This window comes from Megascapheus bottae, chromosome 32, assembly GCF_031878675.1.
Source record: "Megascapheus bottae isolate mThoBot1 chromosome 32, mThoBot2.hap1, whole genome shotgun sequence".
Taxonomy (NCBI): domain Eukaryota; kingdom Metazoa; phylum Chordata; class Mammalia; order Rodentia; family Geomyidae; genus Megascapheus; species Megascapheus bottae.
Genome location: NC_143540.1, coordinates 7699938 through 7717864, shown reverse-complemented (window position 1 = coordinate 7717864; position 17927 = coordinate 7699938). Strand labels below are relative to the sequence as shown.

Below are 17927 nucleotides of genomic sequence, written 5' to 3'. Positions count from 1 at the left end.
TTTATACTCCGGGAGTCACTCGTCCTTTAAGTCGGCTGGGTGGGGCTAGGTGCGCGTGCGCGGTCTTACTACTCCTCCCTAAACTGCCAACTCTTCGCGCAAGCGAAGTAGGGCCTCTCGCTTCCTGGTATTACGCGTGCGTGTTGACGGGATTGACCCCGGAAGACCGCACGCCTGCGCAGTGGGAACCACGGTGACAGAATCCCGGGGTTGGGAGGCAGGCCCCGTCATGGCGGAGCCTTGGTCTGGACAGGAATTGCAGGCTCTGCCCGCCACGGTGCTGGGCATGCTGGGTTCCTTGGGCAGCGAGTTCCTCCAGGAGTGGGAGGCGCAGGATATGCGCGTGACCCTCTTCAAACTACTACTTCTGTGGCTGGTGTTAAGTCTCCTGGGCATCCAGCTGGCGTGGGGTTTCTACGGGAACACGGTGACCGGGTTATATCACCGCCCAGGTGAGGCTCCCTGAGAACCTCCGTGGGCTGACCGACGACGGGGGCCCCCAGGCTCCCCCTAAACTACCACTGGAACTCCGAGGGCCTCATTAGAACTTTGGTCCCTGACCTATGCCATCCATCATTTTACTCTTTGAAGAATCCCCAGCAGGGGCCGGGAGCGTGGCCTAGTGGTAGAGTGTTTGCCTAGCATGCACGATTCCTGGGTACCACATACACAGGAGGGGGGGGGGGAAGCTGGAAGTGGTGCTGAGGCACAAGTGGTAGAATGCCTGAGAAAGCCCAAGGACAGCACTCAGGCCCTGAGTTCAAGTCCCAGAACTGGCAAAAACAAACAAAAAAAATCCCTCCACTCCACCCATCACATTGCAACAGTGACCATATAGAACCTGACTGATTAATATTTGTTGTTCCTTTTGTTATGTTTGCGCCTCCAGGTCTGGGCGGCCAAAATGGATCCACACCAGATGGCTCTACTTACTTCCCTACTTGGTGAGTAAATCTGTCCCTACTCCACCCTCAGGCTTAGCAGACAGAGGACACTCCTGTGCTGGTGACAGGGGGAGGAATTCTCTGAGTATGAGTCCACCAGCAAAGTGGTCTTTGCAAGCATCCTTCAAATCTGGATGTAGAGCTTAGGTTTCAGGTTGGGGTGACACAAGAATCTGTAGTTCTTCATCAGTAACCCGTTGGGTGGATGATGGTATTGTCTTAATTTCAGAGCGATAAGTAGACTTTTGGGAGCAAGCTCCTCATTTGGAAGGCCTCTGAGTTAGGAAAACTTTGAGTCTCCATTTCTAAGCAAGTGACTACTCTCTGAAAGAGCTCTATTCTTAGCACATTGGCTGACCTCATCCTGTCTCAGCCTCCTCACTTACACAACGAATCAGGGTCCTCATTCAGCTTATCTCTGAGCCTCTACCACATAGTAGAAGTCACAGTAGACCCATAAAACAAGGACAACCAAGACTTGGCTTCCAGGGGCTTATAACACAAGAAAAACAGGCGCATACTTATAATCCTATCATCCAGCAGACAGAAGTATGGGGATTGTTAAGTTCAAGATCAGTCTGGGTTCCATAGTTTGAGACTAGTCTGGGAATATAGAAAACTCTGTCTCCAAAAAAAAAAAAAAAAATATATATATATATATATATATATATAGTGTGTGTGTGTGTGTGTGTGTGTGTGTGTGTGTATTAGTCAGGTACTAGTAACACATGCCTGTGATGCCTGTGTTCCTTATTACCCTAGAAGGTGAGATCTGAGGATCTCAATTCAAAGCTAGCCAAGGCAGAAAAGTCCATGAAACTCTTAGCTCCAATTAGCCACCAAAAAAGCCAGAACTGGAGGTGGAGCTCAAGCAGAAGAATGCCAACCTCGAGTGAAAAACCACATGAGTGTGTAAGGTCCTGAGTCCAAGCCCTATTACTGGCATAGAAAACATCTGCTTAGGGCTAGGAATGTGGTCTAGTGATAGAGTGCTTGCCTAGCATGTATGAAGTCCTAGGATCAATTTCTGGGAACCACATTCACAGAAAAGGCCAGAAGTGATGCTGTGGCTCAAGTGGTAGAGTGCTAGCCTTGAGAAACACTCAAAGACAGTGTGTAGGCCCTGAGTTCAGGCCCCAGGACTGGCCAAAAAAAAAAAAAAGTTTGCCTAATGATGTAGATAAAGTACAGGCAAGAGGCTTTCAGAAGACTGCTACTGAGCTGGGTTCTGTTTTAGCCAACTGAGAATGGCTGGCAATGTCGTAAGTTAGGAAACCAGGAAGAGTGGGTCTGCAAGGGTAAAGTGGTGGGCCCAGAGTAGGCTGTGGAAGACCCATAAAGAAAAGTCTAGATTATGACTAGAGACCTGGCTCAAGTAGCAGACAGCATCAGCTATAAAGATGAAAGCCAAATAACAGCACAAGGCCCTGAGTTCAAGTCCTGATGCTTACATGTAGCTCATACCTGTAATCCTGGCTGCTCAGGAAACTGTGATCTGAGGATCATGGTTCAAAGCCAGCTTGGGCAGGAAAATTTGTGAGACTCTTGAGACTCTTATCTCCCATGAACCATCAGAGAACCATAAGTGATACTGTGACCCAAAATGGTAGAGCAGTAGCCTTGAGCTGAACAGCTCAGGGACAGCACCCAGGCCTAACAAAATAAATTAGTAAATAAATAAATAAAGACTAGATTGTAATGCAGCTTTACAGAGCTTAGCTTAGCGCTCAAGAGGCTGAGGAGAGTATTCCAATGCCCATGAAATAACCTCTCTCTTCTCTCCACCACTTTCAGGGAGATGGCAGCAAATGAGCCTGTCAAAACTCACAGAGAATAAGGGAAGACAGCAGCAGAAGGGCCTCCAGAGTCATCAATGGATCTGCTGGCTCCTAGATCCTGGGAGAACGACTGCAGAGGGCTCAGGGTTGGGGGCTGAAAGTCACTCAGCGCTTGCAGGGCATGCTTCAATTGCCTTTAGCCTTGTTCCCGACAGCCCATGCACTAGGCAAGTGAAGAGTTTGCCTCTCCCCTGGTCTCAGTGCCTTAAGGAGAGATGACATATTCTCTCAGGAGTTAGAGCTCAAGAGAAGCCTTTCAGTTGGGGAAGCTACTAGTCCCTGTTCTGTCTTGGCTTTTTTCCCTATCTTTTTCACCCCTCGGGTGAATGTGACCTTAAAGGGATTTGCCCTTCTCAGAGGAAGCCTAAAGTTGACCAGTTCTGTGGTTTGGAAGGAAAGTCTGCTCCCCTCTAAGCCCTGAATTTCCTTGGTGTTTTGCTTTGTTGGCAGGAGAGGCAAGTAACCCTAGCATGGGCCATGCCTTCTACTCTATGATACTTAACTGACCACACATAAGGCAAAAGTGTCTTTATTGGCACTATCCACATAGAGACCCCAAATACCCACCTCTCTGGCCCAACTAGAGCTCCAAGTATGAGCCAGGAGGGGAAAAAAAAAATATTTCCCAACTGACCTTATCTATTCTTGGAGGAGAGACAGGTGCCTGAAAGAGAGAACACTCACAAAATGAACCTCTAGGGTGGCCTTCCAGTCCCCTATCTTAGGTACCAGATTTTAGGGTCTTTACCTTACCCACTTCGTGGGGATATACTAAGCCATTCATCCATCATATCCTAGAGCCTCATCAGTTTCTATCTAGACAAACAAGAGCCTCACTACTAGCAACATTTCAGCCCCTGGTACTCTGTGGGAGGAGGGGGGGGGAAGAGTCAAAGACCAGGCAGTTTCACATGGTCTAGACTTCCTTCAGCCAATGGATTTAGAGGAGGTTTCAAAGCGGGAGGAGACAAATGCCCCACCCCAGTAGTCCTACAGGCATTATGTGTGTCTGCACCTGACACCTTCCCTAATTGCTTTATTTTCTGCCTGCCTCTGCTAGACCACCAGCTACCTCACTGTCCCACAGCTTGCTTATTCTCTAAGATGTCACACACAGTCCATCTGGTAACCTCTGACTAGGCACACTTTAGGGCAGGTGCACTAGAAGTGAAGACAGCACCAAACTCATCATGTACACATACCTAGTGGAGAGACATCACTGGACTAGGGGGAGGATGTTTCTCATATCCCCAGGCCCATCCTCCAATACCTCTACACAGAATCAGGATCTCCCATGGCACCCCAGGCTCAACTGAAGATGTGGCTTATTAAACACAGAAATGCATCCATTGTGTGGTTATTCCAAAGAGGTCAAATGTGCATGCCAAGAGGCAGTTGGTGACAGGCAATGTGCTGGAGGCTCTGCCCTCAGGACCCCAAATGCTACAGTTGGCAGAGTAGAGAGGTACCCAATAGGTGAAACACCCCATTTGTTATTTTTGAACTCTGGGTTTTATGTCCATTGAGTCAACCAAACCCACCCACCCCACCCCCCAATTAGTTACAGATCTAGTCCCCCTCAAGAGCCTTTTCCATGCTTGTCCTGGGGGGCTTGGAAAGACAAGAATTGTTGGACTGGCACCCCACAAACCCTGTAGACGAAAAAAAATGATGATAATGACCATGACAAGGAAAGAAGCCCCGTTTAATTTCCTTCACTAGTGATTCAAATCCAGTTACAGGCTCAGATTTCAAGTTAACCCAGGTAGTGAGCCTGCTGTGGCTCGCTACTAGGCAACAGATGAGGAATGTGGAACGATGAGTCTGTGATCGCTCAGCCATCCCTAAGTTTACACACAGGGATAACTGCCAACACTGTGTGTCAGGATTCATTTTCTGCTCAGAAAGAGGCAAGAGGGTGTATTCATGGAAAGCAAAGTGGAGCTGGGTCAGCTAGCCTGAAGCCCACACTCTCCATGGCAATAACCCTTTGAAACATGAGAAACCTTGGTAAGGTAGTGTTTGGCAGGTGTTAAACTTCTCCACAAAGGTGAGCAGGGTCAGAACAAACCAGGATATAGGGTAAGCTAATCTCACACTGAGAAGTGGGGGTCCTTTAGCTGGGTGCCGGTGGCTCATACCTGTCATCCTAGCTCCTCAGTAGGCTGAGATCTAAGGATGAAGGTTCAAAGCCAGTTCAGGCAGGAAAGTCATGAGACTTTTTATCTCCAATGAACCACCAGAAAACCAGAAGTGGCATGGTGGCTCAAATTGGTAGAGCACTAGCCTTTGAGATGAAGAGCTCAGGGACAGTGCCCAGGTCCAGAATTCAGACCCCCTCCCCCCAAAAAGTGGGGGTCGTGAAGCTGGAGTAGATTATTTTGGAGACAGTATGGGATAGTCCCTTCCATTCAACTAAAGCAAACTACTCAATTGCCCATTCCCATTAAATTTCTGCCTCACTGTCCTGACTTAAGTCTTGTATGATTCCTTCCAGGGGCAAGAATCCTAGAAGGGGAGAGCCCTCCCCTGAGGCATCCTCACTTGAGGGTGTAGTAGTTGGTGGGCACAAAGGGCATTTTGCTGACAACAGCCATCTGCTGCTTCCGCCGAATCTCTACAAGCAGCTGTGTCCCTGGCTTGCTGAATTTGGAGGGCACATAACCCATCGCCATGTTCTTCTTCAGGCAAGGTGAGGGACAGCCACTTGTCACAGTACCTGTCCAGGCATAGGCCAGGGATTATCACCACGCTACCAATGTGCCCACCTTTCGTGGAGAAAAGACAAGGCCCCCCCACCATTTCCCTGAACCACCTTACCAATCACAGTGCCTTCTGGGCTCAAAATGGGACTATGTGCCCGCATCGGGGCCCCCTCACAGATCAACCCTACACGCTTCCGCTGCAGCTCGCCCTTCAGTTGAGGCAAAATGACCTTGGCTCCTGGAAAGTCCATAGCAGACCGGCGGCGCTTCCCTGGAACAGAATACATCAGACCTAAGCCACAGTACATAAGAGGTTCTCACTACAAAGAACCCCAAATAGCTTCTACCAAGCATCTAGGCATCTTCACGAGGGCTCTTCCAATCTTCATTCCTCCCCAGATCACTCTAAACTATAGGACCCCCTAGGATGTTAGCCCAGCTTACCCAGTGTCCAACTAAGGCTGCCTTCCACTGGTGTGGTATGTTCATCAATGTCATTTCCATACAAGCAGAGACCTGCCTCCAGTCTCAGGCTGTCCCGGGCTGCCAACCCTGCTAGCTTTACCTCTGGGTTTTTCAACAGAGCAGTTGCCAGGTGGACTGCCTCAGCTGCTGGTACTGAGATCTGCATGGAAAATCAGAGAGCGAGTAAGCAGTTGGCCCCAGGTTTGTGCCTTGCAATCTTTTTTCTTTTTGGCCAGTCCTGGGGCTTGAACTCAGGGCCTGAGTGCTGTCATTGAACTTCTGTGCTCAAGGCTAGTGCTCTCCCCGACTTGAGCCACTCTGGCTTTTTTTTTTTTTTTTTTTTGGTGATTAATTAGAGATAACAGCCTTACAGACTTTCCCACCCAGGCTGGCTTGGAACTGCAATCCTCAGATCTCAGCCTCCTGAGTAGCTAGGATGATAGTCTTGAACTAGTAGTACCCAACAGCCCATTTCTTAACATACCTCTACACCATCCTCTCCTGTGTAGCCACAGCGGGTCACACGACAGCCAGACACGCCAAACACCTCCATCACAGCACTGGTCATAAATGGCAGTTTCCTCAGGTCATCTGATACACCGGTCTGCAGCACCTGAACTGCCGTGGGGCCTGGACCGAGGGAACCAATAACCAAGTGTCCTTGTCCCAGCACTCCTCACATCTAGACCGGCATTCTTAGGGAACCACAAGACCTGAACAAGTCATACTCTAAAGTGGGAGAAATTGACCTTGCCCCTAGCCCATGGAGCCTTGTGAAATATGGGTGAAAGGGAAAATACCTAGCTGAAAATTACAGTGCATAAATATTCATTACTTCCTTTTTTTTGGGGGGGGGGATAGTCCTGGGTCCTGGGCACTGTCCCTGAACTTCTTTTTTTTTTTCTTTTTTATTATTATTATTATTATTTTGTGGGCCATGGGGCTTGAACTCTGGACCTGGGCGCTGTCCCTGAACCCTTCACCTTAAGACTACCACCCTACCATTTTCTAGTGATTATTTGGAGATAGGAGTCTCTGAGCTTTGTAGTGCCTAGGCTAGCTTGGAACCAAGTTCCTCCTCAGATCTCAACCTCCTGAGTAGCTAGGATTACAGGCATGAGCCACCACACCCAGTTCCCTGAGCTTTTTGTTCAAGGCTAGCACTCTACCATTCCTGAGCTACAACATCATTTCTGGCTTTTCCTGTGTATATGGTACTGAGGCCTTGAACCCATGGCTTCCTGCATGCTAGGCAAGCACTCTACCTCTAAGTTACATTCCCAGCCCCATCACTTCCTCTTTTAATGATAAATGTAATCAGGAAGGTATCTCCCAACCCAGCCTGGCCACTTCACCTTGCAGGGCTAGTAGAGCATTATCCACCACCTGCAGGTCCACATCACAGCTCTTCTTCTGAAGCTCCTTGACCTTGTCCTGAAATGAAAAGCAGAAATACCATATCAGTTTTTTGGAATCACTTCTTAAGCTTCTTCCATAGGCTGGACACAACAAAGCTAGTCAATGAGAGAGGTCTTATAAGGACACATAGCTACTAAATGGTACAGATGACCTAAGCTCAGGTATACCATCACCAGAGGGTGTTCATGAAGGGGAGAAGACCAGTTTTCTCACCCTCCTCCTAATCCTTCCCCCATCCCCAACAATCCTTGGTATGTTCCAGGGTGCTCTTAAGTCTCATAGCTGTTCCAGTCATGCACAGAGCCATTTTCCAAACCCCTTGTCTGTATTAGACCTGTCCTAGATCATAAGGACTCCGCTTTATGAACAAGGAAAACAAAGTGACTAGCACACAGAGGGACTTACCTGCATAAGGGTCAAGTCCTTGTCCCAGCAGCCAGCATTAGATACCACATAGAGGTGCCCCTCAGACGTATTGGTCACTATCAAGTCATCTAAGATGCCTCCAGCTTCATTGGTAAACAATGACAATGTCCCCTGGCACCAAAGGAGAACATCTTTGCCTTCAGGTCCATTAATCAAGGTCAAGGTTAAGCCAGACAGACCCTTGAACCCACTCAAGCACCATATGAACCTTTGTGCAAAGGGTTATGGAGACAAAGTTCAAGGCTGAACTCAAATCCAATGTTTTTAATCCTCATGATTTTTACCTCCCTTTCCCCCTTGGAAAACCCCTTCCCCAAATCTCATACTTAATCAATGATACCTAGGACCATACACCCCCAGGATAAAAGCTTTAAAGTGCATCTTTATGTTCCCACAGGATTCTATAGCAATAGCTCCCAAATACTGTAAGAATGTCCTTAGCTTCTCTCCCACCAGATAGGAGAATCTCTGGGCTGGGAGTTTGGCCTAGTGGTAGAGGTAGAGTGCTTGCCTAGCATGCATGAGAACCTTGGTTCGATTCCTCAGTACCACATACACAGAAAAAACTGGAAGGGGTTCTATGGCTCAAGTGGTAGAGCACTAGCCTTGAGGATAGCCCAAGGACAGTGATCAGGCCCTGAGTTCAGTCCCCAGAACTGGCAAAAAAAAAAAAAAAAAAAAAGGCAGGGGTGACTTCTGATAATCAGCTAAGCAAGTATAAGACACTGAGTGATAACTCCCAAACCACCAAAGGAGACAAAACAAAACAAAACAAAGGAGTCAGTGTGGTGGCTCTCATGCCTGTAATCCTAGCTACTCAGGAGACTGAGATCTAAGCATCAGGGTACAAAGCCAGCCCGGGCACAAAAGGACCTAAAAGGACCAAGGACTCTTAACTCCAATTAGTCTCTAGAAAACGGAAGTGAGGCCTGGCTCAAGGGTAGGGTGGTAGCCTTGAGCTGAAGAGCTCAGGGACAGCTCCCAGGCCAAGTTCAAGCTCCATGACCCACAAAACAACACAAAGGAGGACCCACCTGGTTTGGCCTTAGCTCCGCAATGTCGCCAACCACTAGACTCTCCATGAGCTTCACTCGGTCACAACCAAATATCTTGGTCTAGAGAAGGTATTGAAAGCTTAGGCCTGTACAAGAACTGCCATTCAGAAAGCCATTAGCAGGCTGGAAGTGTGGCTTAGTGGTAAAGTGCTTGCCTGGCATGCATGAAGTCCTGGGTTCAATTCACTAAGCACATAAGCAGAAAAAGCCAGAAGTGGTGCTGTGGCTCAAGTAGTAAGAGTGTTAGCCTTGCACATTAGAGCTGGATATTGGTGGCTCACATCTTGAATCCTAGCTACTCAGGAGGCTGCGATCTGAGAATTGTATTTCAAAGCCCCTGGGCTCCTGGGCTCCATAGTCAATCCCACATATCCCCAAAGCCTCTTAACTCACAGGATATCATTGGCACAGGCTGGGAATCTTAGCTACTCAGGAGGGCGAGATCTGAGGATCAGAGGATCAATTGAAAGGCAGTCCAGGCAGGAAAACCCCATTAAGAATCTTATCTCCAATTAGCCAGCAAAAAGTTCTAAGTGGAGGTGTGCTGAAATGGTAGAGCACAAACCTTCAGCAGACAAAGCTTAAAGTAAGCGGGGCACAGTGGCTGGCTCACAACTGTAATCCTAGCTATTGATCTAAGGATCAAGGTTCAAAGCCAGCCCAGGCACAAAAGGACCTGAGACTCTTATCTCCAGTTAACCTCTAGAAAATTAGAAAAATGAGAAGTGAGGCTTGGCACAAGGGTAGGGCAGTAGCCTTGAGCAGAAGAGCTCAGAGACAGTACCCAGGCCCAGAGTTCAAGCCCCATGACCCACCAAAAAAAAAGAAGAAGAAGAAAGAAAGAAAGAAAAAGAAGAAAAAGCTAAAGTATTAGGTAACACAAGCCCTGAGTTGAAGCCCAAGACTGACAGCAATCCCCCACAATTTTTTTAAATAAAAAAGAGAGACCTCTAAACCAGGTGCTGGTGGCTCAAACCTCTGATCCTAGCTAATCAAGAAGCTGAGATCAGGGGATCACAGTTCAAAGCCAGCCCAGACTAGCAAGTCCTTGAGATTTTTATCTCTAAATGTGAAAGCGGAGCTGTAGCTCAAAGTGATAATACACTAGCCTTGAGCAACAAAGCTCAGAGACATGGCCCAGGCCCTGAATTCAAGCCCCACAAGTGACACTAAGATAAAAATAAAACCTCTAACTCTTGTGGGAAGAATATCTTGGAATTCTACCTCCAAGCAACTAAAGCTGAGGAGCCTAGCACTGTGGATAAGGAGAAAAGTTTGATGATTGATCACTCCTCATGCCTTACCTGAAGCATGTGGGACACGTCAAAGAGTGAGCAGTGCCGGCGTGTATGTAGGTGTGAATCAATGTGACTTTCCTGGTACTGCACAGGCAGACTCCATCCGGCAAATGCCACCATTTTCCCACCGTGGGCCAGGTGGAAATCATAGAGAGGAGTCCTACGAAGCACATCCTGTGGACAGTCAGTCTTAGTGCCAGGCACCATCCCTGGGGGCCTCAGGCACCAGAAACCTCCCCACCACACTTCCTGCCTTCCCCGCCCCCCACCAGATCGACATCTAATCCCAGCACCCTTTATCCCACCTGGGCACTACTGAGTGGACGGCCTCGGACTGAGGGGAGTGCTGTCAGTCGAAAGCCAAGAGAGGACACAAAGCTCACAGCCCGCAGCATTGTCCACCAGCAACTGGTGCAGACGGCACACTGAGGATACCACAGTGCTAGGCACGCTGGGAGATGTAGTCCAGAGCAGGGGCTAGAGGGCAGGTCTCTGGAGTCCGCAGGGGATCAGAAGAGGAGGGAAGCCTGGAGGGCAGGCTGAGCTTCCTAGCTGCAAATGTAGCCACTCAGCTTTGAGGCTCTTCCCTCCGGCTATTCAAAACAGGTTAGACAATCTACAATGGACTCAGCCCAGACTCAAGAGCTGGGGGCTACCAATTCTCCTCACAATGAACCAGCTTAGCTTCCTGAGGGTCAAAGTTCTACCCTGGACTAAAAGTCTTGAATTACACATTCAGGTCAAATGGGGGTGGGGATGGAAAGGTCAGCAGACTGTGTAACCGGCTGGAGTGAGACATTAGCACTATAGCCCGGCTTCTCTAAGGTCTCTGGCCCTCCCATGATGCAAGACACTAGCAGCCAGCAGGAGTCATGCATTCCACAAATATTTATTGCGGTACATCAGGCCTTGTGCCCGGAGCCGTAACTGTCACTTGCTCACCCTACTGTGGTCCTCTTGCACTGAGGCACGCCCACTGAACATAAGCATCACCCCTTTTGTAAAAACTGACTGGGGCTAGGCCGGGCCTGGTGGCTCATGCCTGTAAGCCTAGCAACTCAGGAGGCTGAGATTGGAGGATCAGGGTTCAGCCCAGGCACTAAAGAAGGTGAGACTCTTATCTCCAATTAATCTCTAGAAAACGGGAAGTGGGGCTGTGGCTCCAGGCTTAGGACAGTAACCTTGAGCAGAAGAGCTCAGGGACAGTGCCCAGGCCCAGAGTTCAAGTCCCAGGACTCAAAAAACAAAAACAAAAATTGACTGGGGCTGAATAAATGATCCAACACCTACAAAAAAAAAGAAAGAAAAGACTGAGCCAAGCGTTGGTGGCTCATGTCTGTGATCCTAGCTACTCTGGAGGCTGAGTTCTGAGGATGGTGGTTCTAAGCCAACCTAGGTATGAACGTTCATGAGATTCTTATTTCCAACGAACCACTGTGAAAACCAGAAGTGGCACGGTGGCGCAAAGTGGTAAAGGACCCAGGCCCAGAGTTCAAGCCCCACAACCCACAAAATGAAATAAAAGGCTGAGTGGTAGGAAGGGAAGATGGCCACCAAAAGATGACTTCATTTTCCTCCAGAAAACTGCCCCACCCCTATGTGTGACTTCATTCTCAGGGCTGAGACATCTTGCGACACTGCTTTGTCACAGCCCCCGAGAGCAAAGCCAGGAATAAGTAGAGAGAAGTAGTGTTGTAACATGGGAAGGAAGTAGAGCCTACATCACATTTGGGCTGGGATAATGGAGAAACTCAGTCTCTCAAAGGCACCCCTGAGAAACTATTTGGACCCCATCACCATCAACCTTTGATCTTTCATGATTTGAAGCCTGACTGGAAAGAAGCAATTGAAAGAACACATGTGGGAGAGAAAAAAGAAAGGAAAAGAAAAAAACCAACAGCTGTGGATATGTTTTGGACTGTGTCAAATGGTCATTCAGTGGCCCCAGCATTGCCGGAAACCCTTTCCCTAAGGGGACACTGGCTACTGAAATCCCCACTTCTGTCACTTAGGCAGGCAACAGAAGAGTTGAAAGCAAAAATGTGTTTGTGGGTATAAGAAAGGAAAAGGGGCCAAGCATCAGTGCCTCACCTCTATCATACCTAGCTATTCAGAAGGCTGAGATCTAAGGGTCATAGTTCAAAGGCTGCTGGGCCAGAAAAGTCTGTGAGACTCTGATCTTCAATAAACCACCAGAAAACCACCTGGGAGAGCACTAGTCTTGAGATCAAATGCTCAGAAACCACGTGGGCAAGCCTCAAAACAGAAAAAAATAATAATACAAGAAAGGAAGGGAAGAAGAGGAGAGGAGAGGAGGGGAGAGGGGAGGAGAGGGGACAACCAGAGGAAACAGACGAAGGACCTGGAAGTAGTTTCCCTGAGCTTCCTAGCATTTGGGTGACAGCAAGGCATCCGAGTTCTCTGCACGCAGGGTGGGGAATCAAGCAAGAAGACAGGCAGGTGGAGGGGCAGAGCGCTTGAGAGCACTCTTGATTCTTAATATTCTTAGTGAGTTGTTACTTTTTTTTTTTTCCCCAGTCCTGGGGCTTGGACTCAGGGGCTGGGCACTGTCCCTGAGCTTTTTTTGCTCAAGGCTAGCACTTTACCACTTTGTGCCATAGTCCCACTTCTGGCTTTTTTGTGTATATGTGGTACAGAGGTATCAAACCCAGGGCTTCATGCATGCTAGGCAAGCATTCTACCATTAAGCCACATTCCCAGGCCCAGTAAGTATTCTTAATAAGCATTCTTCTTTTATATTTTCAGAGTAGGAGAACGGATTGCATTACAGCCAATAAAGACACAGTGCTACCCCCATCAGGAACTCATACTGAAGCTATAGAGTGAGCTGGGAGAGTTTTGAATCTGTGAGTGTGGCTCAGACAAAACACACAGTCAGGCAATACTCAAAATACACAAGGAAAAGGCGTCTGTCTCTGTTGGCTCAAACCAAGCCTTGGTGGGTCAATATCTCAGGTAGTATCTTCCATTCAAGTGTAAGAAAGTAAATTCAGGTCATAACAACCGTCCACCTGCAACAGAAAAGATGATCAGTTCTGACTTGCTCTGGGCAATGCAAGCCAAGCAGGGGGAGGTAATCACTCACATCAAAGCGGCCAATCCTTGTGACAGTATGATTGGCTCGGATCATCTCTGTCAATGCCCACATCTGCTGCACTTCTGAGGATACCCTGCTGGGGTCTGGAAGATCCTGCTCAGAAAGGAAGAGTCAATAGACATGAGTCTCCCCTTAGTACCCTTAGAGGGTACTGGTGGCTAAAGACTGTCCTCCTAGCTACTCAGGAGGCTGAGATCTGAGGATCACGGTTCAAAACTTGCCAGGGCACAAAAGTCTATGAGACTCTTATCTCCGATGAACCACCAGAAAACCAGAAGTAGTGCTTGGCTCAAAGTGGTAGAGGGCTAGCCTTGAGTTGAAGAGCTCAGGGACCACGCCCATGCCCAGAGTTCAAACCCCACAACCGAAATGTCGCAGTTTGAAACAAAGGTCCTGAATCAAGCTCCAAATTCTTTTTTATTTTATTTTATTTTACTTATTTATTTTTGGCCAGTCTTGGAGCTTGAACTCAGGGCCTGGCCACTGTCCTTGAGTTTCTTTTGCTCAAGGTTAGCCCTCTACCACTTGAGCCACAGCACCACTTCCAGCTTTTTCTGTGTATTTGGTACTTTGGAATTGAACGTAGGGCTTTATGCATGCTAGGCAAGGACTCTACCACTAAGCCATACTCCAGGAGTTCACCTATGCATATGCTGGACCAGAATAATTTCCCCATGGTTCTTACCCAGGGTGAGAGCTTACCTCAGAGAGTGGAGGAGCTTGTTCACAGGGCACAGGGTGGGAGAGCCATTTGGGGAAGGCCACAGAGGGGCTCTGCAAAGCAAAGGCATATTGTCCTGAGTGAGCTAGAGCAGAACTCTTGAAGCACAAAGAAAGGTCTTTATTTAGACACAGGAAAAATCCTCTTTAGGGGGTCCACATAAGCCCAAGAGGATAGCAAACTACTAAGATCTGCTATACATAAGGGAAACACAGAAGACAGACTTTATTCCTTATTTTATTTTATTTTTTGGTAGGTCATGGGGCTTGAACTCTGGGCCTGGGCGTGGTCCCTTAGCTCTTCCTCTCAAGACCAGCACTCTACCGCTTTGAGCCATAGCGCCACTTCTGGTTTTTTGGTGGTTCATTGGAGATAAGGGTCTCAAGGACTTTTGTGCCTGGATTGGCTTTGAACTTCAATCCTTAGATCCCAGACTCCCTAGTACGTAGGATTACAAAAGTGAGCTACTAGTGTTCAAGCTTAGAGCCTTATCCCCTACTATGAAATTGTAGTATTTACACCTTAACTTCAATGAAGTCTTTCTGTTTTGTTTTGCTTTGCTTTTGCTTTAGCAGTCTTGGGGCTTGAACTCAGGGCCTGAGCACTGTCCTTGGGCTTTCTCATAGCTAGAGCTCTACCACTTGAGCCACAGCACTACTTCCAACTTTTTCTATGTATGTGGTAGCAAAGAATCAAACCCGGGTCTTCGTGCATGCTAGGCAAGCACTCTACTACGAGGTCAAACTCCCAGCCCTAAGGCTGCATTTTTTTTTTTTTTTTGAGTCTCATTATCCTCACCATACTATTTTAGCTTTCCTAACCATGAGTGAAAGACTCTTGGTCAAATAGGCCAGCCAACAATTTGGGGCTAGCCACTAACCTTTGGTCCCTGTTGGTAGATCTGTAGTTCTTCTACTGTGAAAGTCAGCCATAGTGGTGATGGTTGCCGGAGAATCAGACGCAGCTCCAGTATTTTGGACATGTCACACAGCATCTGATACAGAATACACACACACACACACATATAAAAAGGACCCAATAAGAACCTAGCTCAAGCCAGGTACTGATATCTCATGCTTGTTATCCTAGCTACTGAGGCTAAAATCTGAGGATCATGGTTCAAAGCTAGCCTGGACAGGAAAGCCCATGAGACTCTTAACTCTAATAAACTATTCAGCACAAGTTGAAAATGGTGCTGTGGCTCAACTGGTAAAGTACTAGCTTTGAGATATAGGAAGCTCAAGGTCAGCACCCTGGCCCTGGACTGGCATAAAAACAAAACAAAAAGCTCAATGCCCAAGAACTTCCTAAATAACAGTATATCAAGAACTTCCTAAATAACAGTTCCTGTCCAAATAATGTCCCCTTCCTTCCTCTGAGAAGGAAAGAAAAGTAATCCCTCTAAGGTACTTTCCTAGAAGCCACAACCCAGCCAGGTCTTGCTTCCTTTTTCTTCCTTTTACATTGGCCCATTCCCCAAGCCACTTCACATGGTCCTGGCCATATGGTGGCCCAGCTAACCTGGTGCTTGAACAGTGATACATAATCCTGGGCTCCCTCTTCGCCGTGTGGATCAGGCATCAAACAGTAGTTCCGCAGACAGGTCACCCACTTGGCTGGTGTGTGCATTGAGGTATGTTGACGGACACGGATGCTCAAAAAGGCTGTGTAGTAATTTTTAAATGTGATCTCCTGCAACTAGAGCACACATCAGAGCAATAGTTCCTCATGACAAATTAGAACCAGGATGAGCGGCCAAGAGACCAGGATCCTATCACTTCATTTCTTGTGGAATATACTCTTCTGCTAAAAAACAAACAAACAAACAAAAAAAAAAAACCAGTAGGACCCAAAGACAGTTTTGCACTTCTAATTTCTCACAGATGAATAAGTCACAAATATAAACCAGAACAATAAATCTTGCCACATATCCAAAAGATAGTCACAGCCCTGATCTTAAAAGAGTACAAAGTGGGGGCTGGGAGTTTGGCCTAGTGGTTAAAGTGCTTGCCTAGCATGCATGAAGACCTGGGTTAGATTCTTCGGTACCACATACATAGAAAAAAGCCGGAAGTGGTGCTGAGGCTCAAGTGGTAGAGCTCTAGCCTTGAGAAAGTCCAAGGACAGTGCTCAGGCCCTGAGCTCAAGCACAGGACTGGCAAAAAAAAAAAAGTACAAAGTGTATATGAGGTCAACTAAAAATACAAGGGAGGGGCTGGGAATGTGGCTTAGTGGTAGAGTGCTTCCCTAGAACACATGAAGCCCTGGGTTCAGTTCCTCAGTACCATACACAGAAAAAGCTGGAAGTGGCACTGTGGCTCAAGTGGTAAAGTGCTAGCCTTGAGCAAAAGAAGCTGAAGGACAGTGGCCAGGCCCTGAGTCCAAGCTCCAGGCCTGGCACACAAAACTGAAAGTACAAGGGAGGCCAACTAGACCAAGAAAGGTAATGTAAACGTAATGTATAACAACAACAAGCACATGACATAGGCTCCTCCTTAAACCTAGTTATCTAAAGTTTTCCAGGGTCAGATTTCCCAGGTAGCAGTGAGGAAAGAGCTTCTTTTGCTGGAGGCTAGCACTCTACCACTTGAGCCACAGCGCCACTTCCAGCTTTTTCTGTGTATGTGGTCCTGAGGAATTGAACCCAGGGCTTCATGTATGCTAGGCAAACACTCTACTACTACGCCACCTTCCCGGCCCTCAGTTTCCAGCCTCTGTTAGTTAATATGGAAGTGCCACTGGAGATGGGAGATTGGGAGTCATGGAAAAGGGATAAGTTTCATTCTGATCTCCAGCAGAGGGGAAGGAAGGAGATTTGGGAATGTAAACAATTGTGGCCAGAAATCAAAGGATCTCTGTTTGGTTCACTACTGTTAACCTCCAGCACCACCTCGGTGCCAGCTATGTGGGGAGAGGGGGTGGGGGTGGAAGAGGTGTTGAAGAGAGCAAGATTAGAAGCTCTGTTCCAGGAAATACAGAAGACAATAATGCACGGTGAACTAATTCATCCAGGCCAGAGACACCCTGGGAAGTTTTCCTTGAAGAGATTCAGCATCTAGGAAACGCCCAAGATCTCAGATCGACCCCGCCCCGAAGCCCAGGCCGCGCCCACCAAGCTCTCGCCTCTCACCTCGAAAGGCGTCACATTAGGGAAGGTGATGTCGATGACCAGCACGCCAGGCCGACCTTGGGAGTTCCTCATGTCACCCACTTGCAGGGCTACAGTGCCTTTCACATGACAGGGCACTGATACTCGGGACATGGTGCCCGCGGCTGAGACCTCGTACAGAAAAAGACCAAGTGCTTTAAGCCTGCAAAGGTACTCTTTCTAGTCTGCCTACCCGGTTGGCTCTCTAAGAACTACAACTCCCAAGATGTCTTGCTCTCGGTCAGGCCAGCCAATTAGCGATGTTCAGGGCGGACCAGGAACCGGAAGTGACTGAGGAAGTTCTTCTTCAGCCAATCAACACCCAGAGCCTTTGAACCCACGGTGGGCGAGGCTCCCTTGAGCAACGGCCCAGCTATTCTGTATCCAAATAAGCCTGGATACATTAGGCAGATCTAATCTCTGAGGATTTCTGAAACAGTTAAAGCATGTAAAGCCACAAACACAAATGAACATACTGATTGGCCGGCAAAAATGGCCATTACAGGGGCTGGGAGTTTGGCCTAGTGGTAGAGTGCTTGCCTAGCATGCATGAAGACCCGGGTTCAATTCCTTGGCACCACATACATAGAAAAAAGCCGGAAGTGGTGCTGAGGCTCAAGTGGTAGAGCTCTAGCCTTGAGAAAGTCCAAGGACAGTGCTCAGGCCCTGGGCTCAAGCCCAAGACTGGCAAAAAAAAAAAAAATGGCCATTACATTATAAAATATATATAATATCTATGTGTGTATATGTGTATATGTGTGAATGTATATATGTATATATGTCATTACAT

At 47.8% G+C, this 17927-nt stretch overlaps 3 protein-coding genes across 4 annotated transcripts; 1 reads left to right on the top strand and 2 right to left on the bottom strand.

Annotated features, from left to right (window-relative positions):
- The first annotated feature begins 8 nt into the window (after positions 1 to 8).
- On the top strand, positions 9 to 2933 carry Tcta (T cell leukemia translocation altered). Its single transcript, XM_090323701.1, has 3 exons — positions 9 to 452; positions 890 to 944; positions 2739 to 2933. The coding sequence occupies exons 1-3, from the start codon at positions 230 to 232 to the stop codon at positions 2779 to 2781; spliced, it is 321 nt and encodes a 106-aa protein (XP_090179827.1). The 5' UTR covers positions 9 to 229; the 3' UTR covers positions 2782 to 2933.
- Positions 2934 to 4470: 1537 nt separating this feature from the next.
- On the bottom strand, positions 4471 to 12294 carry Amt (aminomethyltransferase). Of its 2 annotated transcripts, none has more exons than XM_090323684.1 (9): positions 10456 to 12294; positions 10157 to 10324; positions 8832 to 8912; positions 7777 to 7908; positions 7308 to 7386; positions 6437 to 6582; positions 5932 to 6112; positions 5603 to 5758; positions 4471 to 5501 (listed from the first exon to the last, which is right to left on the bottom strand). In XM_090323684.1, exons 1-9 carry the CDS (start codon positions 10543 to 10545, stop codon positions 5323 to 5325), a joined length of 1212 nt encoding a protein of 403 aa, XP_090179810.1. In that variant the 5' UTR covers positions 10546 to 12294; the 3' UTR covers positions 4471 to 5322. The 2 variants fall into 2 exon arrangements, with proteins under 2 accessions (XP_090179810.1, XP_090179811.1); XM_090323685.1 differs by having other exon boundaries at positions 10157 to 10310; positions 10456 to 10513.
- Positions 12295 to 12881: 587 nt separating this feature from the next.
- Positions 12882 to 17364, bottom strand: Nicn1 (nicolin 1, tubulin polyglutamylase complex subunit). Its single transcript, XM_090323693.1, has 6 exons — positions 17120 to 17364; positions 15511 to 15687; positions 14870 to 14983; positions 13971 to 14042; positions 13257 to 13361; positions 12882 to 13182 (listed from the first exon to the last, which is right to left on the bottom strand). Exons 1-6 carry the CDS (start codon positions 17249 to 17251, stop codon positions 13141 to 13143), a joined length of 642 nt encoding a protein of 213 aa, XP_090179819.1. The 5' UTR covers positions 17252 to 17364; the 3' UTR covers positions 12882 to 13140.
- Between the last annotated feature and the right edge of the window lie 563 nt (positions 17365 to 17927).

Excerpts from the sequence above, each read along its gene's own strand:
- Tcta (XM_090323701.1), top strand. The coding sequence starts at position 230 with ATGGCGGAGCCTTGGTCTGGACAGGAATTGCAGGCTCTGCCCGCCACG. Across the intron at positions 453-889 it reads CGGGTTATATCACCGCCCAG|GTCTGGGCGGCCAAAATGGA; the intron begins GTGAGGCTCCCT and ends TTGCGCCTCCAG. Across the intron at positions 945-2,738 it reads TCTACTTACTTCCCTACTTG|GGAGATGGCAGCAAATGAGC; the intron begins GTGAGTAAATCT and ends CACCACTTTCAG.
- Amt (XM_090323684.1), bottom strand. The coding sequence starts at position 10,545 with ATGCTGCGGGCTGTGAGCTTTGTGTCCTCTCTTGGCTTTCGACTGACA. Across the intron at positions 10,325-10,455 it reads GTCCACTCAGTAGTGCCCAG|GATGTGCTTCGTAGGACTCC; the intron begins GTGGGATAAAGG and ends GACTGTCCACAG. Across the intron at positions 7,909-8,831 it reads CGGAGCTAAGGCCAAACCAG|GGGACATTGTCATTGTTTAC; the intron begins GTGGGTCCTCCT and ends CTTTGGTGCCAG.
- Nicn1 (XM_090323693.1), bottom strand. The coding sequence starts at position 17,251 with ATGTCCCGAGTATCAGTGCCCTGTCATGTGAAAGGCACTGTAGCCCTG. Across the intron at positions 15,688-17,119 it reads CTAATGTGACGCCTTTCGAG|TTGCAGGAGATCACATTTAA; the intron begins GTGAGAGGCGAG and ends TGTGTGCTCTAG. Across the intron at positions 14,043-14,869 it reads TCTACCAACAGGGACCAAAG|AGCCCCTCTGTGGCCTTCCC; the intron begins GTTAGTGGCTAG and ends TTTGCTTTGCAG.